This window comes from Colletes latitarsis, chromosome 2 (genome assembly GCF_051014445.1).
Source record: "Colletes latitarsis isolate SP2378_abdomen chromosome 2, iyColLati1, whole genome shotgun sequence".
Taxonomy (NCBI): Eukaryota; Metazoa; Arthropoda; class Insecta; order Hymenoptera; family Colletidae; genus Colletes; species Colletes latitarsis.
Window position 1 is genome coordinate 27,108,010 of NC_135135.1, and position 18,426 is coordinate 27,126,435.

At 39.4% G+C, this 18,426-nt stretch overlaps 4 protein-coding genes across 4 annotated transcripts in view; 3 read left to right on the forward strand and 1 right to left on the reverse strand.

Moving 5' to 3' along the window:
* Window positions 1-14,438, reverse strand: part of Lpin (phosphatidate phosphatase LPIN) — a 44,537-nt gene extending 30,099 nt beyond the window's left edge. The window contains exon 1 of the transcript XR_013081762.1: window positions 13,518-14,438. The gene's annotated coding sequence lies outside the window, so the exon portion shown is untranslated. The remainder of the gene's footprint in view (window positions 1-13,517) is intronic.
* Window positions 3,714-9,013, forward strand: LOC143347534 (uncharacterized). Its single transcript, XM_076776764.1, has 4 exons — window positions 3,714-4,090; window positions 6,993-7,154; window positions 7,229-7,380; window positions 7,849-9,013. The coding sequence occupies exons 1-4, from the start codon at window positions 3,797-3,799 to the stop codon at window positions 8,048-8,050; spliced, it is 810 nt and encodes a 269-aa protein (XP_076632879.1). The 5' UTR covers window positions 3,714-3,796; the 3' UTR covers window positions 8,051-9,013.
* On the forward strand, window positions 9,151-10,974 carry LOC143347543 (uncharacterized). Its single transcript, XM_076776775.1, has 5 exons — window positions 9,151-9,300; window positions 9,543-9,678; window positions 9,860-10,009; window positions 10,091-10,242; window positions 10,577-10,974. Exons 1-5 carry the CDS (start codon window positions 9,221-9,223, stop codon window positions 10,821-10,823), a joined length of 765 nt encoding a protein of 254 aa, XP_076632890.1. The 5' UTR covers window positions 9,151-9,220; the 3' UTR covers window positions 10,824-10,974.
* A 21-nt stretch (window positions 14,439-14,459) lies between the features above and the next one.
* On the forward strand, window positions 14,460-18,170 carry LOC143351547 (uncharacterized). The gene is made up of 2 exons (XM_076783170.1): window positions 14,460-15,432; window positions 17,279-18,170. The coding sequence occupies exons 1-2, from the start codon at window positions 14,814-14,816 to the stop codon at window positions 18,100-18,102; spliced, it is 1,443 nt and encodes a 480-aa protein (XP_076639285.1). The 5' UTR covers window positions 14,460-14,813; the 3' UTR covers window positions 18,103-18,170.
* Window positions 18,171-18,426: the final 256 nt, after the last annotated feature.

The following is an 18,426-nucleotide window of genomic DNA, read 5'->3' on the forward strand; positions in this document are numbered from 1 at the left end:
ATTTTTTTCTCGAATATGCGCAAGATTTCGGGGGTATGTGTAATGACCAAAAATGATTGCAATTGATCCCCGCAACCGAAAATAATTTTTCCAAAATGATTTGAAAGTTTTTTTTTCACCGAAAAATTTCACAACTTCTCGATTTTTTTTCTCGAAAATGGATAGGATTTCGAAGGTATGTGTAATGACCAAAAATGATTGTAATTGACCCCCGCAACCGAAAATAATTTTTCCAGAACGATTTGAAATTTTTGAATTCAATTGTTAATAATTTTTTAACGAAGCCTCAAACGAAGAATTGATATTCTTGATTTGCGTCTTATTTTGGCCTCTAGAATCCCCCATTAAAATTTTTCCTAGGGTTGGTCGAATACCCTGTATGTGAACATGTATTTTGAATGACGAATAAAGATAAACAACCTTTTATATGTTATTCGTCGAATAAAAATTGAAATTTACCATCTGTGTAAACATTCCCCATGAAACTGTTATTATTGAAACGGTTATTGCGCACATAGTGCGTTATACTAAGAGATATCTCCATTCGCTTAATGGCAATAACAATAAGTATAATAATAGAGGGATTATAAAACGTCGAAAACAACGACGCCAGAAGCTATATGTGGCGTTATTTGCTTCGTAGTTGAAGTGTTTACGATCTAGGAAAGTGAGGTTAGGTTAAGGCAAACGGAAGCGAGCGCGTGTGCGCTCATCGAAAAACAAATTTCACAACGAATACGTAATAACCTGAAACGTCAGGCAATACACGCCCACCAAATCGAGCCCTCCCATTGGATGAAAACCTGCCTAGCGTTCGTCGACAAACAAGACTGTTTTGCAGGTTGTTTATATCGATTTCATCGCCGCGTAGAGCACGCCAGGGAATCACAGAATCAACAGGCCTCAGGAAACATTGCGTAGGCGACTTTGACCTCGACATTGTTGCATGACAAGCCCGACGTTTACACTAACACTGATACTAATAATGGGATGTTAATTGAAAAGTAAATCTAATTGCAAACTTCCAACTATATCCACTCTGGTGTGAGAAATTGCGAAACACATTGCAAACAGACTATTTGTACAAATGTGGGTGGCTATCTATTATTTCCTTATGTTTCGAAAGTTAACTGATCCCCAGATTGAGAAACACTGAGCCAAAGCTTCAGTTCCGATACGTTTTCCGAAGTGGACAACCAATCGATTGAAAATACGTTCGAGCATGTAGAGCAACGACCTCTCGACGAACAAAATATTTTTCAATCGTCAACGTGTTGGAACAAACTCTCAATACGTATTAAGAAATGAAAGAAAACAAATGGGAAACGATAAAAAGTATTACAACGGAAGTAAACAACGATTAACTTATTTTGTTCGTGTTATCTTGCTCGTGCACGAAGATAGTATGTATCGTAATAACGGGAAAACGATCCTACAATTGCGTTTCTCATTTCTCCCGATCAAAATTGTCGCATGAAAGATATCAACGTCTTGTTATTATAACGCGTAGATGAATATCTAGCTGGCACACGAGCTACGTCGCGGCACCTGTAAAACGCGAAAATAAATAGAAGCGTAAAAATAACAAGCGAATTACATTAGCAAGTTACGAGCTCGCAGCGCGATAACAATTCTCTAATTAAGACAAACAAATTCCGTCTTAAACGCAAGGTTACATTATACCGACGTTTCGACGTTTAGAGATCAAAGACTTAATTATCTCCTGACCAAATCATTGCATGATTTACCATATTGGCCATAACATTTTAGGATTCATTTGGTATAATTCTTTTGAGAATGACCCTAAACTAAGAAGGATCAAAACGTCATTGTAATATGAGTTTGTAAAGTTGGTCTTATAGTACATTCATATTGAGCTTTTTGTTGAATCGAAATTAAGAAGGATCAAAACGTCAAACCTAACCTAACCTAGACCTAAATTAAGAAGGATCAAAATGTCATTATAATATGAGTTTGTAAAGTTGGTCTTATAGTACATTCATATTGAGCTTTTTGTTGAATCGAAACTAAGAAGGATCAAAACGTCAAACCTAACCTAACCCAGACCTAAGAAGGATCAAAAATAAAACGTCATTATAATATGAGTTTGTAAAATTCGTCTTAACGTACATTCACATTGAGCTTTTTGTTGAATCGAAACTAAAAAGAATCAAAATGTCAAACTTAACCTAACTCAAACCTAAACTAAGAAGGATCAAAACATCATTATAATATGAGTTTGTAAAATTCGTCTTATAATACATTCACATTGAGCTTTTTGTTGAATCGAAACTAAAAAGGATCAAAATGTCAAACTTAACCTAACTCAAACCTAAATTAAGAAGGATCAAAATATCATTATAATATGAGTTTGTAAAATTCGTGTTATAGTACATTCACAATGAGCTTTTTGTTGAATCGAAACTAAAAAGAATCAAAATGTCAAACTTAACCTAACTCAAACCTAAACTAAGAAGGATCAAAACATCATTATAATATGAGTTTGTAAAATTCGTCTTATAGTACATTCACATTGAGCTTTTTGTTGAATCGAAACTAAGAAGGATCAAAACGTCAAACCTAACCTAACCCAGACCTAAAAAGCATAAAAAATAAAACATCATTAAAATAGGAGTTTGTAAAGTTCGTCTTATCGTACATTCCCAATGAGCTTTTTGTTGAATCGAAATTCTGTAATTTGTTTGTTTATTTCGGGATTGTAGATAACATGACGCGTTATTCTCTCTGCAAATAAGTTTCGAAAGCGTGTATGCACTACGTAGTACACATGGTTGGTAAAAACAAAGATCGATCAAACTTGTTTACAAACGATGTAGAACGTTCTTTGTTCGTCGCTCTTTTACGGCCGACAACTTGAGGTGTCACTTCGACCGAGTCGCTTTTTGCTCGTTAACGAACTTTTTCTACGTGTTCTCTTACCTTTATCCTAACATAGAGTTAAGCTGTTAGATTTAAGGTTAGGTTGTACAGCAGCATTTGTTAAAGCTTGTCATATCACCGTACCATAGTTAATGCTTCTAGTTTTATGAAGTTCAACTATAAATAACTGGCACACAAGCATAAAAAGTTCGTTTAATTTGTCATTTTCTGTACATAGTATTTTATTTTGTACACGTGTAGCAGTAAACATATCTCTAACTAAAGGGACAGCCTACTTCTTTTTAGCAAGCAGCTATTAAGATTTATTTTTCATTGTTCCCGAAAAAGAAACGTATAATGTCTACCAAGAAGCATTATGATGTATAAAGATCTCTTTAGAAAACAAACTGTTGAATTGAATAAATGTTGTGAATAAAGTACTGAATTTTAATACGTCATTATTATTCAAATAAAATCCTGATCGTATCTCTCTTTAAAAAATAAGCAAATACAGTTGCTAACTAAAGGTGGCTTGTAATCTTTTAATGAACGAGTTAATTAACGTCGCTAATGTAGAACGTCGAGTCGCGTGGTAAATAGCTGTGGATTGATCTCCGCGATGGCACCACGTAACGAGCGATGGTTTCCCGCGTCGATAATATCGATGAATCGTCATTCTTTGATAACTCGGTTCGAGTCTACGCTCAATGACATCGTTTTTATCGTCGAGTTGCAACGATAACACGAAAACACAGACCTCAGATAAGAATGCTAATTAAATTCGAAATTGTTTCGATTAACCAAACAACGAGGTCGTGGAAAAACACGCTAACACGAACAAAACAAATTACAGTAAGAACATTGTATGGTTTCTAACAGCAGTAGAGAAAAAACCGTCGAAACAAGCGACATTTAAATGCGACGGAAAGTATTTTCTTTTACCGACGCCACGTTCGTCTGCTGCATCGTTGCGATTGTGTTTGCAACTTCGACCGAACCGAACACAGGACACGTAAACAGAACTGGCCTTTGGTCGAGCAACGATTTCGAGAACAAAGAACCACGCTACAATCGTTGTTTCGTAGAGGAAGGGCTTTGTTTAGATTTGACCGAATACATAGACGATTTTTCGCGTCTTGCATCGGAATTCTTTCTTACAAACGAGTTGGATCCCCTGACGATTCCCGACATTCATCGAAGCTTCCGGTTGGTGAGTGTTCGATACGTTTGCAATTCGTGGACTTTTCGCATGACGCGAAAGAGACGTCAAGGCAAACGTTAATTCAATGCCGTTGATTAACGCTTCTGTGCGCTGATTAACACGTCTACTAGCCCGTGGTAGACACGAGTAATATTTTACTCGAATAATAGCCAGCAAAACCAATACGTAGCAATAAATTTTATATACAGGGTGTTCGAGCACCCGTGGGAAAAATTTTAATGAGGGATTCTAGAGGCCAAAATAAGACGAAAATCAAGAATACCAATTTGTTCATGGAGGATTCGTTAAAAAGTTATTAACAATTAAATTCAAAAATTTCACATCGTTCTGGAAAAATTATTTTTGGTTTCGGGGGTCAATTATAATCATTTTTGGTGAATACACATAACTTCGAAATACCATCCATTTTCGAGAAAAAAAATCGAGAAGGTGTGAAATTTTCCTACGAAATTAAAATATTTCAAATCGTTCTGAAAAAAATATTATTAGCTGTGGGGGTCAATTACAATCATTTTTGGTCATTACACATACCCCCGAAATCCTGCGCATTTTCGAGAAAAAAAATTCAGTACTGACGGAACTTTAATTGTTAATAACTTTTTAACGAAGCCTCCATCGACAAATTGGTATTCTTGATTTTCGTCTTATTTTGGCCTCTAGAATCCCCCATTAAAATTTTTCCCAGGTCTGGCCGAACATCCTGTATAATTAAAATTGTAACTTTTATTTAACCACACTTAAAGAAGAGGTTAGGATCTGTCTTGAACAATCACGAAAGTTTGAATGTCTTGGACATCTCGGGAATCTGGGTTTCGAGGTCGAAATGAAGCTTGAAGGTCAGTGGGTCAACGAGCGAAAGGGAATGTGAACTCGCGCGAGACACCCGATCGACGAAAGCGAAATCGACGAGCGTTGAACCTCGAACGAAAACGACAGTGAATCGGCCGTTGAACCTTCCTTACCGAGAATCTTTCCCCTCGGTTCCAGGCAACGTTACACCGGTGTTCCAAAGATCCGTTACCCGACTGCATTCTTCGCGTTTCGATTCCAAGTCGAGCGAAATCGAAAGCAGACTCTCGATAGTCGGCGATCGTCGCGCTGCGACTCGACACTGAACCTGAGCGCTTTCGATCTCTCGCTCAAGTCGCAGTACTGTTCCGACCTTCGACCAGAACAAAGTTACAATCGAAAGGAGACTCGAACCACGACCATGACCGTAGTTCTTACAATTTTTGTAAATGTAATAATTCGAAGCAGCTCGTATCAACGAGTGTACAGGTAGCCCTCCTACAACACGGTTTCGCTATAGCACGATAAGAAAATAGCGAAAACCTTCGCACAACATTGTACTTCTACAGCACTAGATAACATAATTGTTGCTTAACATATTTAAAAACTAAATTACCTTAAAATAATAACGCGAAGGAATAATGAACTATAGTGGCTTTACATGAAAATATAATATACGAACTATAATTAATTAAATTGAGCGTTAAATTGAAATAATATTTTTTGTTTTTTTCTTTGTTTTGTGTTATACATGCATTTATATTTTTCATAAAAATTAAGTTGTTTATGTAGAATTAAAAAAAAATATTTCTTTTTAATAAATTTGCGGAACGTGACTCTCGTTTTTGTACCGGCTCTGGGTTTCATATAACACGGTATTTTTTAGGAATCTATCTACCGTGTTATAGGAGGGTTACCTGTATTTAGAGATACGCATTTTGTAGAAATGCAAACTAAAGTATATTAAATCCATTTCGGTGTTACTCTGCCAGAGACACGTCAGCGGAATTGAATGTTGTCGCGTGGGTCTGGTTGAACGCGTAACCTACTTCTCCTGAATGATTCAAGGCAGTGATCGTTGAATCTGAACTTGAACCAAGGCGAACACGAACGTTCCTTTGCATCATCACGTTGATATTTAAAATTAACCCTAGATTTACGGTCATCGATTACAGATATTTGCATTAAAATTTATTTGTAATAATTTTACGCTATTATGCACGACAAAGAAGAATGAAATATATATATCGTTATCTCGGTTAATTAACTTTGTATAACATTTTTCCCTATCGCTGCTGGTGATTTTATTTATCGATGTGAAATAGAGCTGTTGAAACATTTCGAATTACAATGATAAGAATCGATTAAGGAAACCAAGTGGTTTTATCGAAACACTACTGAACTTGATCTCATAATAAAATATTATGAAAAATATAGTTTTAAATCTACGGTATTATCTGTTTTTCTTGTTCTGAAAAATCCAAGAAACGTCTTTTCCATTTGCAGGTAACAACTTTGCAACTGACACGATGAGAAATTTTAATTAAACTAAAAGAAAAATGTTACCCCTCTGCGATTGAGATGTATTTTCGTATTGCGAAACGATTAATCGTAATTGTACTCGATTACGCCTCGGTATTGTGAAATCGTGAGATTACCTGTCGCGTTACTGCGTAGGCGGAATTTTTCAATAAACTGTTGTTCAGTATTGGTAAAAAAAAAATAACTGCAATTTAGATTTTAATTTTGATCAACGTTGAAAATCGTTCTGGAAAAATTATTTTCAATTGCGGGGGTTAATTACAATCATTTTTGGTGAATGGACATACCCCCGAAATCTTGCACATTTTCGAGAAAAAAATTCATTACGGACAGAAATTTAATTGTTAATAACTTTTTAACGAACTCTCCATCGACAAATTGATATTCTTGATTTTCGTCTTATTTTGGCCTCTAGAATCTCCCCCTAAAATTTTTCCCAGAGAATAATAACATTATATCGGACCTTGAGCTTTAGAAAACAAATTTTTAAGAAGACTTTATTTGCAAATTAGTTTTGAAAATATTCAACTGTTGGAATGTTTCTGCATTTTGTTTTCAGCCATTCCTATTTCTGCCTACAACCCACGACGAATTAACGTACTACTTCTCTTCAGGATCGTTGTATTATCTATCCGAATTTAAACGGGCTGGCGGAGCCATCGGCGTCTACAGAGATAAGACACTGAGTATCGACGCAAACATCGCGTTCGACAGCATTTTGGTAATTATGTCGCGTGTCGTTCGTCGACATTTAAATTTAGATTAGTTTAAAACACGTTTCATTTGCCTTTTCAGTTCACCTACAATTATTTCGTGAAACTCCTGTTCTTGGAAAAGTACGGGAGAATAGTCGCGGAGGCAGCATCGATTCGACTCGACATTGGCGTCGATTTTAATATCATCGACTGCAAATTTGTTCTGAGAAAGCTCAAGCTGACCAACATCGAGTACGAGCTTTTCTTCTTTATCGACAAACGTCTTTTCTAAAGAAATTATACCCCTGGGAAAAATTTTAATGAGAGATTCTAGGAGCCAAAATAAGACGAAAATCAAGAATAGCAATTTGTTGATTAAGGATTCGTTAAGGAGTTATTAATGTTTAAAGTTCCGCCTGTAGAACGGCAACTTGGAAACAGCTGCGCACGCGCGATAGTGGCTCTCACTCACGAAACAATATGGCTGATCGATGAGTCACTAAGTAGAGTTTCTCATGCTGAGTGAGAACCACTATCGCGCGAACGCAGCTGTTGCCTATCTACAGGCGCAACTTTAAACGTTAATAACTTTTTAACAAAGCTTCAATGAACAAATTGGTATTCTTGATTTTCGTCTTATTTTGGCTCCTAGAATCTTCTATTAAAATTTTTCCCAGGTGGTCGAACACCCTGTATACTAACCAGGTGTACTTTTCACAGATCCATGACAATGACTATACATGGCAGCAGCTTGGCGGAACGATTGATTATACCCATTACCAACGTTGGCATACGTTTGGTAAAAAAGTTGTTGACCGAGGAAATCGAGAAACTCGCAACTGCGATGTTTCAAGAATATATAGAACTGATGAACGAAAACATTTCGCCGTGGAAGATTCTTATGTTATTAACAACGACGTAACTCGATGTGAAAAGAATGTATTAAATTATTTATTTCTCTGGCAAGCACCGCAATATTAAACTTAAAATATCATTAAAATCGTCAATTATAAAATGTATGATATCTCGCTTGCAAAAGTATTTTTTGTTATACACATACAGGGTGTCAAGCCACCCCTGTGATAAATGACAATCAGTGATAAAAGATAAATTTGATATATCGAATTGACGAAAAATACAGAAGAAATTTCAGAAAATCGCAATAAAATATTGGTGCTTTTTAAACGATCCATGGAAACAAAAGTGTAATAATTAAAACTAAAATTCATCCCCTATACAGGTTGTTCACCCTTCGGAAAAATTTTAATGGGGGATTCTAGAGGCCAAAATAAGACGAAAATCAAGAATACCAATTTGTTCGTGGAGGTTTCGTTAAAAAGTTATTAACGTTTAAAGTTCCGCCAGTAATGATTTTTTTTCTCGAAAATGCGCAAGATTTCGGGGGTATGTCTATTCACCAAAAATAATTGTAATTGACCCCCACAGCTAACAATATTTTTTTCAGAGCGATTTGAAATTTTTTTTCCGTCGAAAAATTTCACACCTCGAATTTTTTTCTAGAAAGTGGGTAGGATTTCGGGGGTATGTCTATTCACCAAAAATGATTGTAATTGACCCTCACAACCGAAAATAATTTTTTCAAAACGATTTGAAATTTTTGAATTTAATTGTTAATAACTTTTTAACGAAGTCTCAAACGAAAAATTGATATTCTTGATTTTCGTCTTACTTTGGCCCCCAGAATCCCCCATTAAAATTTTTCCCATGGTTGATCGAACACCCTGCACAAGTGATCGATAAACAGACGTAACTGTAAAAAATGCAGAAAATACTTCAACGCGGACAAACAAGTCGTGGATGAGCTAATTCAAAATGTAATCGATTACACGTTGTAACGCGTGTAAGATAGCTTGTAAAGAAATCACTTTTCTATTCGTCTTATCTAATTGTTTTAATTCACGTTATTGTACAATAACAAAAGTATTCGACAATAAAAACGATAATGCTGAGAGGATACGATAACTCGATAAGATGCGTTCCGATAACGAAATAAAGTGTGAATAAAAGACGAACGGGAGCGTTAATCGGAATCATTCTTACTTTCTACCTTCGACTAGATTACTCGACCACGATGATCGCTCAAATTCGCCTGCTCGTGTTGCTCGTCGCGTCCGCTTTGGTCGCTGTGGGTTTCGCACATCCCGAGCTCGAGTAAGTTTTCAATGTCACGACAAACGTTTGTTACGATCACAGGATGCTCTAACTTGAACCACAGTAATCCTAATTCATACACAAAAGCATAGAATAATGTTTCTTGTACGATTTAATTAATTTGCTTAACCCCAACTTGGGGACCCCAACTATTACAGATTAAGAGAAATGGAAGTACGCGTTCCTGAAATTATTATCTCGAAAACCAATTACTTCTCAATTTCCGTTTTCTCGCGTTGCAGAGTGTACAATGGCAGCCAAGGAAGGGTATCGGTGCAGATCAACGAGCTGTTCGACGAGATGGTGCCCGCGATTCGAGAAATTATCTTGAAAGACTCGTTGGACCCACTGCCAATGAGCGATTACTCGAAGCAGCTGGTATTTATCTCTGTTTGCTCTATCGTATTCCGCGTTATCGAAAGTATTGTTCATTTCTCGTTGATGTTTCTTCAAAAATTCAGTTGCATCGAAATAAACAATGACTTTGGTTTTCGATAATTTCGTGGATTTCTAGATGATAGTGTACTTTCGTTACAAATCGATGCTTTTATTATTACAGGGCGGAATCCTAGGGCTGAAAGGATCTCTCAGCATGACGAATGGTCAGTTGGTAGGACTGTCGACGATAACTCGCGGCGATGACATCGTTCTGACGTACGACAACAAGACTCTGACGGTGGACATCTCCTTGAAATTCGATGTTCTCGACGTAAGATAAAAAAGTCGTTACCGAACGGGGGCACGAGTCGAGCGAACTAATAACAACATTACTTTCTACCGACACTTTCAGCTGAAATACAACTACTATCTCAAATACGCAATCATATCGAGAAAGGGACTCTTCGACGGCCGCTTCACGACCATGAAAATGCGTGCAGTGGTATCAATAAACTTCGACAGCTATAAAATCCTTCTCGACTCGCTCAAGATTACAGCTATCCAGTAATTTCATTTATTTATTTCATGGGAATATAATTCTACGTTGCTTGTTAACCAGTTAACTGTGTTTGACGAGTATACTCGTCATGAAGAAGTGCCAGGATTTTTTGTCATGACGAGTTTTATAAAATAAACCTATCTTTTTGATATAATATTTTAACAGCAACACTTACTCTGTGCTTGACGACTATACTCGTCATCGATCGATTTTCGTGCCACACAGAAATTCGCACTTTCAACACGGAGCGACACAGATAACTGGTTAAACATGTTAACATTGTTGTTAATTTTATACGTCTTTATTGTTCCTTTTAATAAAATTCTGTTTGAATTTTAGGAAAGTGGACGTTAAGCTCGAGGGTCACGCGTTCGACAAGGTGGTAAACGCTGTGATGAAAGTTGTCGTGGACGTATTTAAGGCGAATGTCGTGAAAACGATCGAAACAAAATGCGCAGTGACTTTCGAGAAGGTTCTGGGTAAAATCAATGGAAGGATTCCAAAACCCGACAACCAACTCATGAAATACGTTGATTACGACTTTTTGAAAAACGTTCCAACTACGTTCACCTACGTAGCTATTTAAAAAACTGCATCTGTCTTTTAATTAGGGATTGAAAACTGTTATAATATAAAGTTGAATTCTTGGAACAATCTTTATAAAACTTTTTTTTTATTAATTTATTAATCTTGCTAAACGATGCTAAACATCCTTCTCAGGAAACAGAGAATCATGCTACATCCACTGTAAAGCGTAAAAGTTACTAATAAAGAATCGAATCCTTGAATGAAAAATTAGTCTTTGAAATCACCTTCCTAACCCACTTACGTTCTCCGTATTTTTGTTTATAGAAACTTTTTGATTCTTGTATGTTACTTTATTATGTCAACGATGATCAGATCTTTTTATCAAAGACGATATTCGGTTTACTCGATAACAATATTAAATCTTATTGCTCAAACGACGACCCGTGCTTTTAATAAAGAATCGTTACATCGTTATGGAGACAAGTTTAAACTTCAACGTCATCGTGGCTCTCGTCGATACGACGCTGGAATAATAATGCATGCGAAAGCACGCCACGATTTCCAACCTTGTATAATATATTCAAAATTCCCCGACGACCCCGGAACTTAAATTAGTCTGAATACGCAACACTCCCATCTAACTTCCCGATCTCGAGACTTAAGTAATTAAAGGAAAGGGCGCGTTGTTCTGTTTCTCCGTTATTTTCGGCAGAGTTCTGATTTGATTAAACGTGACAAAGCAAGAAATAAAATTCATTTTGTCATTTTGTCTCTAGAACTTAAATTTGAATTAAATAAATTTACGGTATCCGTACAAGAAACCTTTTTGCGATGGTTCAGTGAAACACGGTACACTTTTGCTGGACCTAACGCAGGCGTTCCAACCATTATCGTAATGGAAACATTCGATCGAACGTATCTAATTAAGATTGAATCGATTAATCAAAAAGTAATCGAAGATAAACAACTAACAATAGGAGTTTCTCTAATTGGAAAGATTTATTTTTTAAAAAGCTTATTATCAGAAGATGCAAGTTCATCAAGATTTCTTGTATCTTGATAAACAGCTGTGGCGTCGCCTCCCATGCTCGCCACCAGAGGGATCGCGTTCTCACAAGCACTCGACCCACCCCTCGGTTGTTATACAGAGTGTTCAGTCAACCCTGGGAAAAAATTTAATGGGGGATTCTAGAAGTCAAAATAAGACGAAAATCAAGAATATCAATTTCTTGACTGAGGCTTCGTTAAAAAGTTATTAACGATTAAAGTTCCGTCCGTACTGAATTTTTTTCTCGAAAATGCGCAGGATTTCGGGGGTATGTGTAATGACCAAAAATGATTGTAATTGACCCCCACAGCTAATAATATTTTTTTCAGAACGATTTGAAATATTTTAATTTCGTAGGAAAATTTCACACCTTCTCGATTTTTTTTCTCGAAAATGGATGGTATTTCGAAGTTATGTGTATTCATCAAAAATGATTGTAATTGACCCACGCAATCGAAAATAATTTTTCCAAAACGATTTGAAATTTTTTAATTTAATTGTTAATAACTTTTTAACGAAGCCTCCATCAACAAATTGGTATTCTTGATTTTCGCCTTATTTTAGCCTCTAGAATCTCTCATTAAAATTTTTCCCACGGTTGCCCGAACACCCTGTATACACTCTTCGACCGATTCCCAATATCGCAATCGTCTAAGGCAGGGCCTGCTAGAAAGCCTTACTGATGAGTCTAGTAGCAGGCCCGAACGAAACGCCACCCCCTCCCCCCTTCCTTTTCACTCCTACGATTCTCACGAGTTCCCACACCGTAGCGCCACACAGTCAAACCTGATTTAATCTGAAAATATTCTAGATTAAGAAAAAATAAGTTTTTCAAAACGTGTGAACAAATAAAAGATTATATCAAAAATCGATATTATTTTAAGCGTTACGTGTGATTCTAATGGAGATCGTTAACAATCGACAGACACTGTCAAAGATAGATCATTGCGTTGCGTATGAGGATATCGTTCCCTGCGGCCAGAGATAAACGCATTCTACGGTTACATTCGGCGTACCTGAATTGCGTTTCGTAGATTGAATGAAACTCAATATGCAAGCAAGCAGCTATTGTCCGTCTTCGTGCAATGGCAATCTGCACCACTCTGTTATCGATCGCGATACCTGCGCACGTAAGGAGTACATATTCGATTTAGGTATACATATGGGTTGCTCGTAACGGCACGTCTCTTTTAAAGTCAAGTTTTATAAGACGGAAATCGACGATAGTCTTTACAGACGCGATGTAAAAAGCTATGCGAATCTATGGACAACGAAAAAGGTAAATACACTTGTTCGTGTCAAGGATATACTTGGATGCATTATGAATTATAATCTTTCTCGGCTGAGCTGTCTTTACAAACTTTCGAACGTTGGTAAAGCTACCAAGATACATTAGTTGAGATTCTAAATGTTCCATCGATTCAATTAGAAAACAAAATTCGTGAATATCTAAAAGCACTGTAGGGTCTCGTATAAACTCTCGTTTAGCGGAGTACTGGTTTGAAACATTGATTTAACGAATGTTTTAAAACGTCAAGGGGTCCATAAATTTCACTCGAGTGCCAAGAGGAGTCTATAGATGAAAAGGTTAAGAACTACTAGTTTACGCTATTCGCTACTACTATATACTGTCGCATGTACCGCCAAGAGGAATGTTCACCTCGTTAAAATATGTTAATATTATTGTTTGAATAAAAATTTTACCCATTTCTGGTGTTAGGGTCGCAGCATCGACGAGCGAGGCGCCGTTACGAAGCCGAATCGAACCGAGTCGGGCCGAGCCGAGCCGAGAGGCATCGAGCGGAGCCGAGGAAGGACGAACCACCCGTCCCAGTGGCAGATGCACGCTCTCTAACCAGCAACTGTCAAAACAGCCTTGCGGTTTCGCATCGATCGAGGAGGAAACGTCCACAGGACGACCAAGTATATACCGTGCTCGACGTATGGCGGATATTTCTTTAAATTTCTTAGATTTCTCGGGGTAAAACCGGACCACGAAATAGAGAACTCGTAAATACAATAACTCGAGATACGTACTACGCGTCGATCGATCGAAGAAACGTTCCCGCGGAAAATTATGTTCGTGGACTTACTCCGGATTTTGCTTTTTACCGTGGTGCTCGAACGTATAATAACAAACAGTATCGCGCGATAAGAGGAAGAAAGGGCGGGAGATTAGAGAACTTGGAAACGGTGAATCAGCGAGTGGCAGGATTAAGATGAACGAAATCCGAGCGCGAGAATGTGGAAAAAGAAAAGCGTCGCATGATAGACGGAAGGAAGGGTGGTTGGGTTCGGTTCGCGGCAGAGATGGACAAAATTTCATTCGATTAATAGAGAACGAATAGAATCAATATACAGCGCTTTATTCGTGTCGTTTATTCGACCTGACGATTAATGGATAAAGACTGCTAATATTATATTCTTGTTTAGATTGCCGTATTCTGGTTTTCGTATACGTTTCGATCTCAATTAATTTTGTATGTATCTTCTTTGTAGATAAATAATTTTATATTACGCATTTTGTACCGAAGGGTTCTCCCGTTAATAAATATTTGTTTATCTTGATACTCGAATTGTTTGATCTAGATAAGAATTTCGTCCATCTCCAGCGGAATAGGTATATCGCGGAGTCCAGTCGAGAATCGCAAGCGGCGACGAGCTGCAGCGGAGCGGTGGCGCGCGAGGCGACGCCGAGTCAGGCCGAGCCGAACCGAGCGGAGCCGAGCGCAAGCTCGAGCGAGGCCGAAGCCGAAGCTGAAATCGTGGGCAAAAGCGAAGGAAGGCTCGGACTTTGGGCTCGGCGCGGCAGCGCTGGCTAGCGAGCAGGCGGGTAGCGTATTCGCGAGCGGACGAGAACGTGCGCGTGTCGTCTCAAGTTAATAATCGACCGCTGTCGTTTCGGTCGAACGACGGGCGAACAATACCGGGAAAACTACATTTGCTTTTGAGACGGGTGCGCGTCTTCCCGGCTGATAGCGCGCGTGTTACCGGCCGTGTATGGACGGCGGCACGCGTGCACGAGTCGAGGAGGAAAAAGCCCTGGATTCGTCTCGCCTGCGATCCTCCGCTCGGCTCGGCTTCGCGAGCTCCTCCTCGGCCGGCAACGCTCGTATCGCCAGGCGCAAGAGGAAGAAGAGGAGAAGGCAGCAACGACGAAACAGCAACGCCGACGACGAGGACGAGCTCGTCGTCGTCGGTGGCATAGACACCGCTGACGAAACCACCGACGCGATTTTCGCGCTCGAAGAAGAACCGAACCAACAGTCGGGCGTATCGGCGATCCCCAGCGAGGAACCGAGCAAGCAACAAAAAAATCGGCTCGTTCACAACACCAACGAATCTCAACGAAACGTATCCAGAGGAAGCGGCTCGCGCGCGGCTGCTTCCTCCCTCAACTCCGGCATCACGCTGCTCAACCGTCGGTCCGCCGGGAAGCGATCGTCCAGGAGATGCAACACGAGCGCCCGTAGGAACGCGATGACGATGGATCTCCAGAGACTGATCACCGAGGTGCACGCCAGGCCCGCGATCTGGGACCAGAAGAACGTCAACTATCACAATCGCGACGTCATCCTGAAGATGTGGCGGGAGATCGCGAGGGCTTGCGAGGTCTCCAGTGAGTATACGCCTCGCTCTCTTCCCACTCTGCCCTCTTCTTTCTGTCTCGTTCGTTCGCGCCTGCGTCGTTCCTCTCTATCGCTCCCTCTCTACCGTTTCTTTCCCTCTCCCCTTCTTTTTTCTACGCTCCCACCTTCCAATTGCGCGCACGCACGCCCCTCCTCTTTTTCGTTGCACGATCGACCGGCCCGTGTACCGATCGAGGCCTTCCCTTCCCCGCTCTGGTCGATCGATCGTCGATTCGAGTCGTTAATTTTTATCGTCGTTCTTCTTTACCGAAAGGAACAAGGTTTCAGAGGTTAACTACGATTAATTGTTATCGCCTGCCGTGTACCCCACGCGCAGTAGAAAAAAAACCGAACGAGGGTCATGTTTGACAGAGCGGTGTCGTTGGAAACATCGATAACTGACACGATTGCCGTACCTGGTTCGGTCGATGCTCCGCGCGAGGACGCATCGGTTCCTCCGGAAACGAACGAACGATTACGTGCGACAAAAAAATCCAATATGCGATACAGCCTAAATTATATATTATTCACTTAGTATTTCACTTTTTTTTTGTCGTATTAACGCGTTCGCTACTACTATTCGATTGGAAAACTGCGTGCTTACAGACCACGCCACGTTTATAGTAACATTATTCCATGTAGTGCATGCTTTCAATTATCTACAAGGAAAATGTATTAAATTGATTAAGCAAATGTTTTGAATGCGACGTCTCGCTTAACGCAATAACGACCTCGTAGTTCGTGCTTCACTTGTTTATATGGACTTAAAGTAGACCTATCGTTACTGTCACGTTTCTACCACCGTTTGCCACTATGGCTTTCAAATAATGTATTAGATAGAATGACGTAATCTAGATGTAACTTCAGAGGTGGATCAAAGAAACACTACGCATCAGAATGTAATAGGTTTTCTTTTATTCAAAAGCAACACCTTTCTTTTTCACTGTTATCTTTTGCATAAATGCAGAGGACGGCTATTCCTTATGAATAAAACAAAGAAATCGTTCCATTCTCATGTATACCTTTTTTACCGACCCACCTTTCAAGTTGCACCTAGATTACGTCATTCTACTCATATTTATGCCCTTAATCGCACTCGATATACTTGTTAGATGGGAATTCCGAACAAAAATAAATCGAACGTGTTTGCGAATCACATCTAACAATTTACGTATGTCGGATGCAAAAATTCAAATATTCAATATTCTTCTTTAGATAGGATATATTTGCGCAATACAGATATAAACGCGTTCGACTATTAATCAGGTTATCACGAGACACATAAAAACTTATCGATAAGACTATATTACGTTTAGAAAAAAAATAATATCTAATTAAAGTAGACGAGTAATTTAATATCATCGAAGCATGAATAAAAAAATTAGACTTTTATATTCTTGTCGCGTAAACGTCTTCTATCCAAAGAAGAATATTGAATAGAAACTCGATTCGTAGAAAAACGACTAAGCCAGACGGTTCGCGCATGCGTGCACCTTGGTCGCCGAATTAACGAGTTACTCGTGCAAACGGCGATGCTTGCTCGTTTAATCGATACATTTCGTGCGACCAGATGTAATTGAATTCCGTCAATTCGCAGGATACTCATGAATATGCCATACGAAAAAGTCTGTGGCCGCAAATAAAATTGGCTCTTTATTTAATTCGTACGTTTCGACTCGAGTTTCAGTCTTTATAACCTATTTCTACGTTCGTATGTCCTACTTGTCTACCTTCGACTCAAATCCTAATACACGACTCGTGCGTCACCAAAATCTTCCGTGTGGCTCGTAAAATTTGTTCGATGCAACGAATAACGATATATATTACCGTTTCCAGCGGACGTCGCGAAATCGAAATGGAAGCACCTACGGGACAATTTCCGAAACGAGTTGAAGAAAACTTATCGAGGGAAGTGCGACGGTGGCGCCAACGAGCACGACTCGAAGTGGGTTTGGTTCAAGAGCCTGTTCTTTCTGCGGGATCAAATGAACTCGCGCGTGATCGGTTGCACCCTTTCGCAAAATTGCACGGCTGCACTTCGATCCTCGCCGGACGGCACGCAAATCGAGCCGCAAATAGACATTCTAGAGGGCCACGAGGAGACACAATTCGACGATCTGGACGGCGACTCGTGCCAGTCCCTTCTATCGAACGACGATGGCCTGCATCAGGTGATGCCCCCGCCTAAGATGAACAAAATCGGCAGAAAGAGGACCCTGATGGACGCGATCGATAACGATTATTCCGAGGTGGACCGTAAGAGGTACGAGTCCCTTCAGAAAAGATTGAGCATGTGCCAGGAGGAAGAGGACGACACCTATCATTTCCTCATGAGCGTCCGAACTCCTCTCAAGAGTTTGCCGCTCGACCGACAGATGTTCGTTAGATTGAAGATCCAGGAGCTCGTTTACAACGAGATCAATTCACAGAACCAGCAGAGTCGAACGTACGAGGGCTCGCAGGACGTGAAGCCCCTGAGAACCGTAAACGCGACCGGAGTCGCTGTGGTTGGATCGGGACCGAGTCCAGGACCTGGCGGAGGCATCGCCGAGTCTGTTATTGCGGCGGGGGGACAAGCTATCAGTGACATGTCCAACCCAGCGTCGTTGCTTCAAAATTGCACGACAGAGGGCTCCAGTGACGATGCCTACTTCGGATAATTTAATTTACGTTTGTAAGATGTAAGAATTATAATTTTATTAATAGGAAATAAACGATGGTATTTTTTCAGTAATTCGTGACTTTTCCTTTTGCTCTACAATTATCCCGTTTTTGTGGAAAAAGTGCCCCGTAGAATAAGAGGATATTAATTTTTTAAAAGGTTAGAAATAATTATCAAAAGCTTTCTAACGTATGAAAACAAGTATTTAATAACGCCTCGTGGGACGTTGATGAAATAGTAAATTTATTAGACTGACTTGTTAAAAGTTAAAAAATCAAAGATCCCCTGGATCGCCTCGTATTATTATTATTCGTGACGTAGG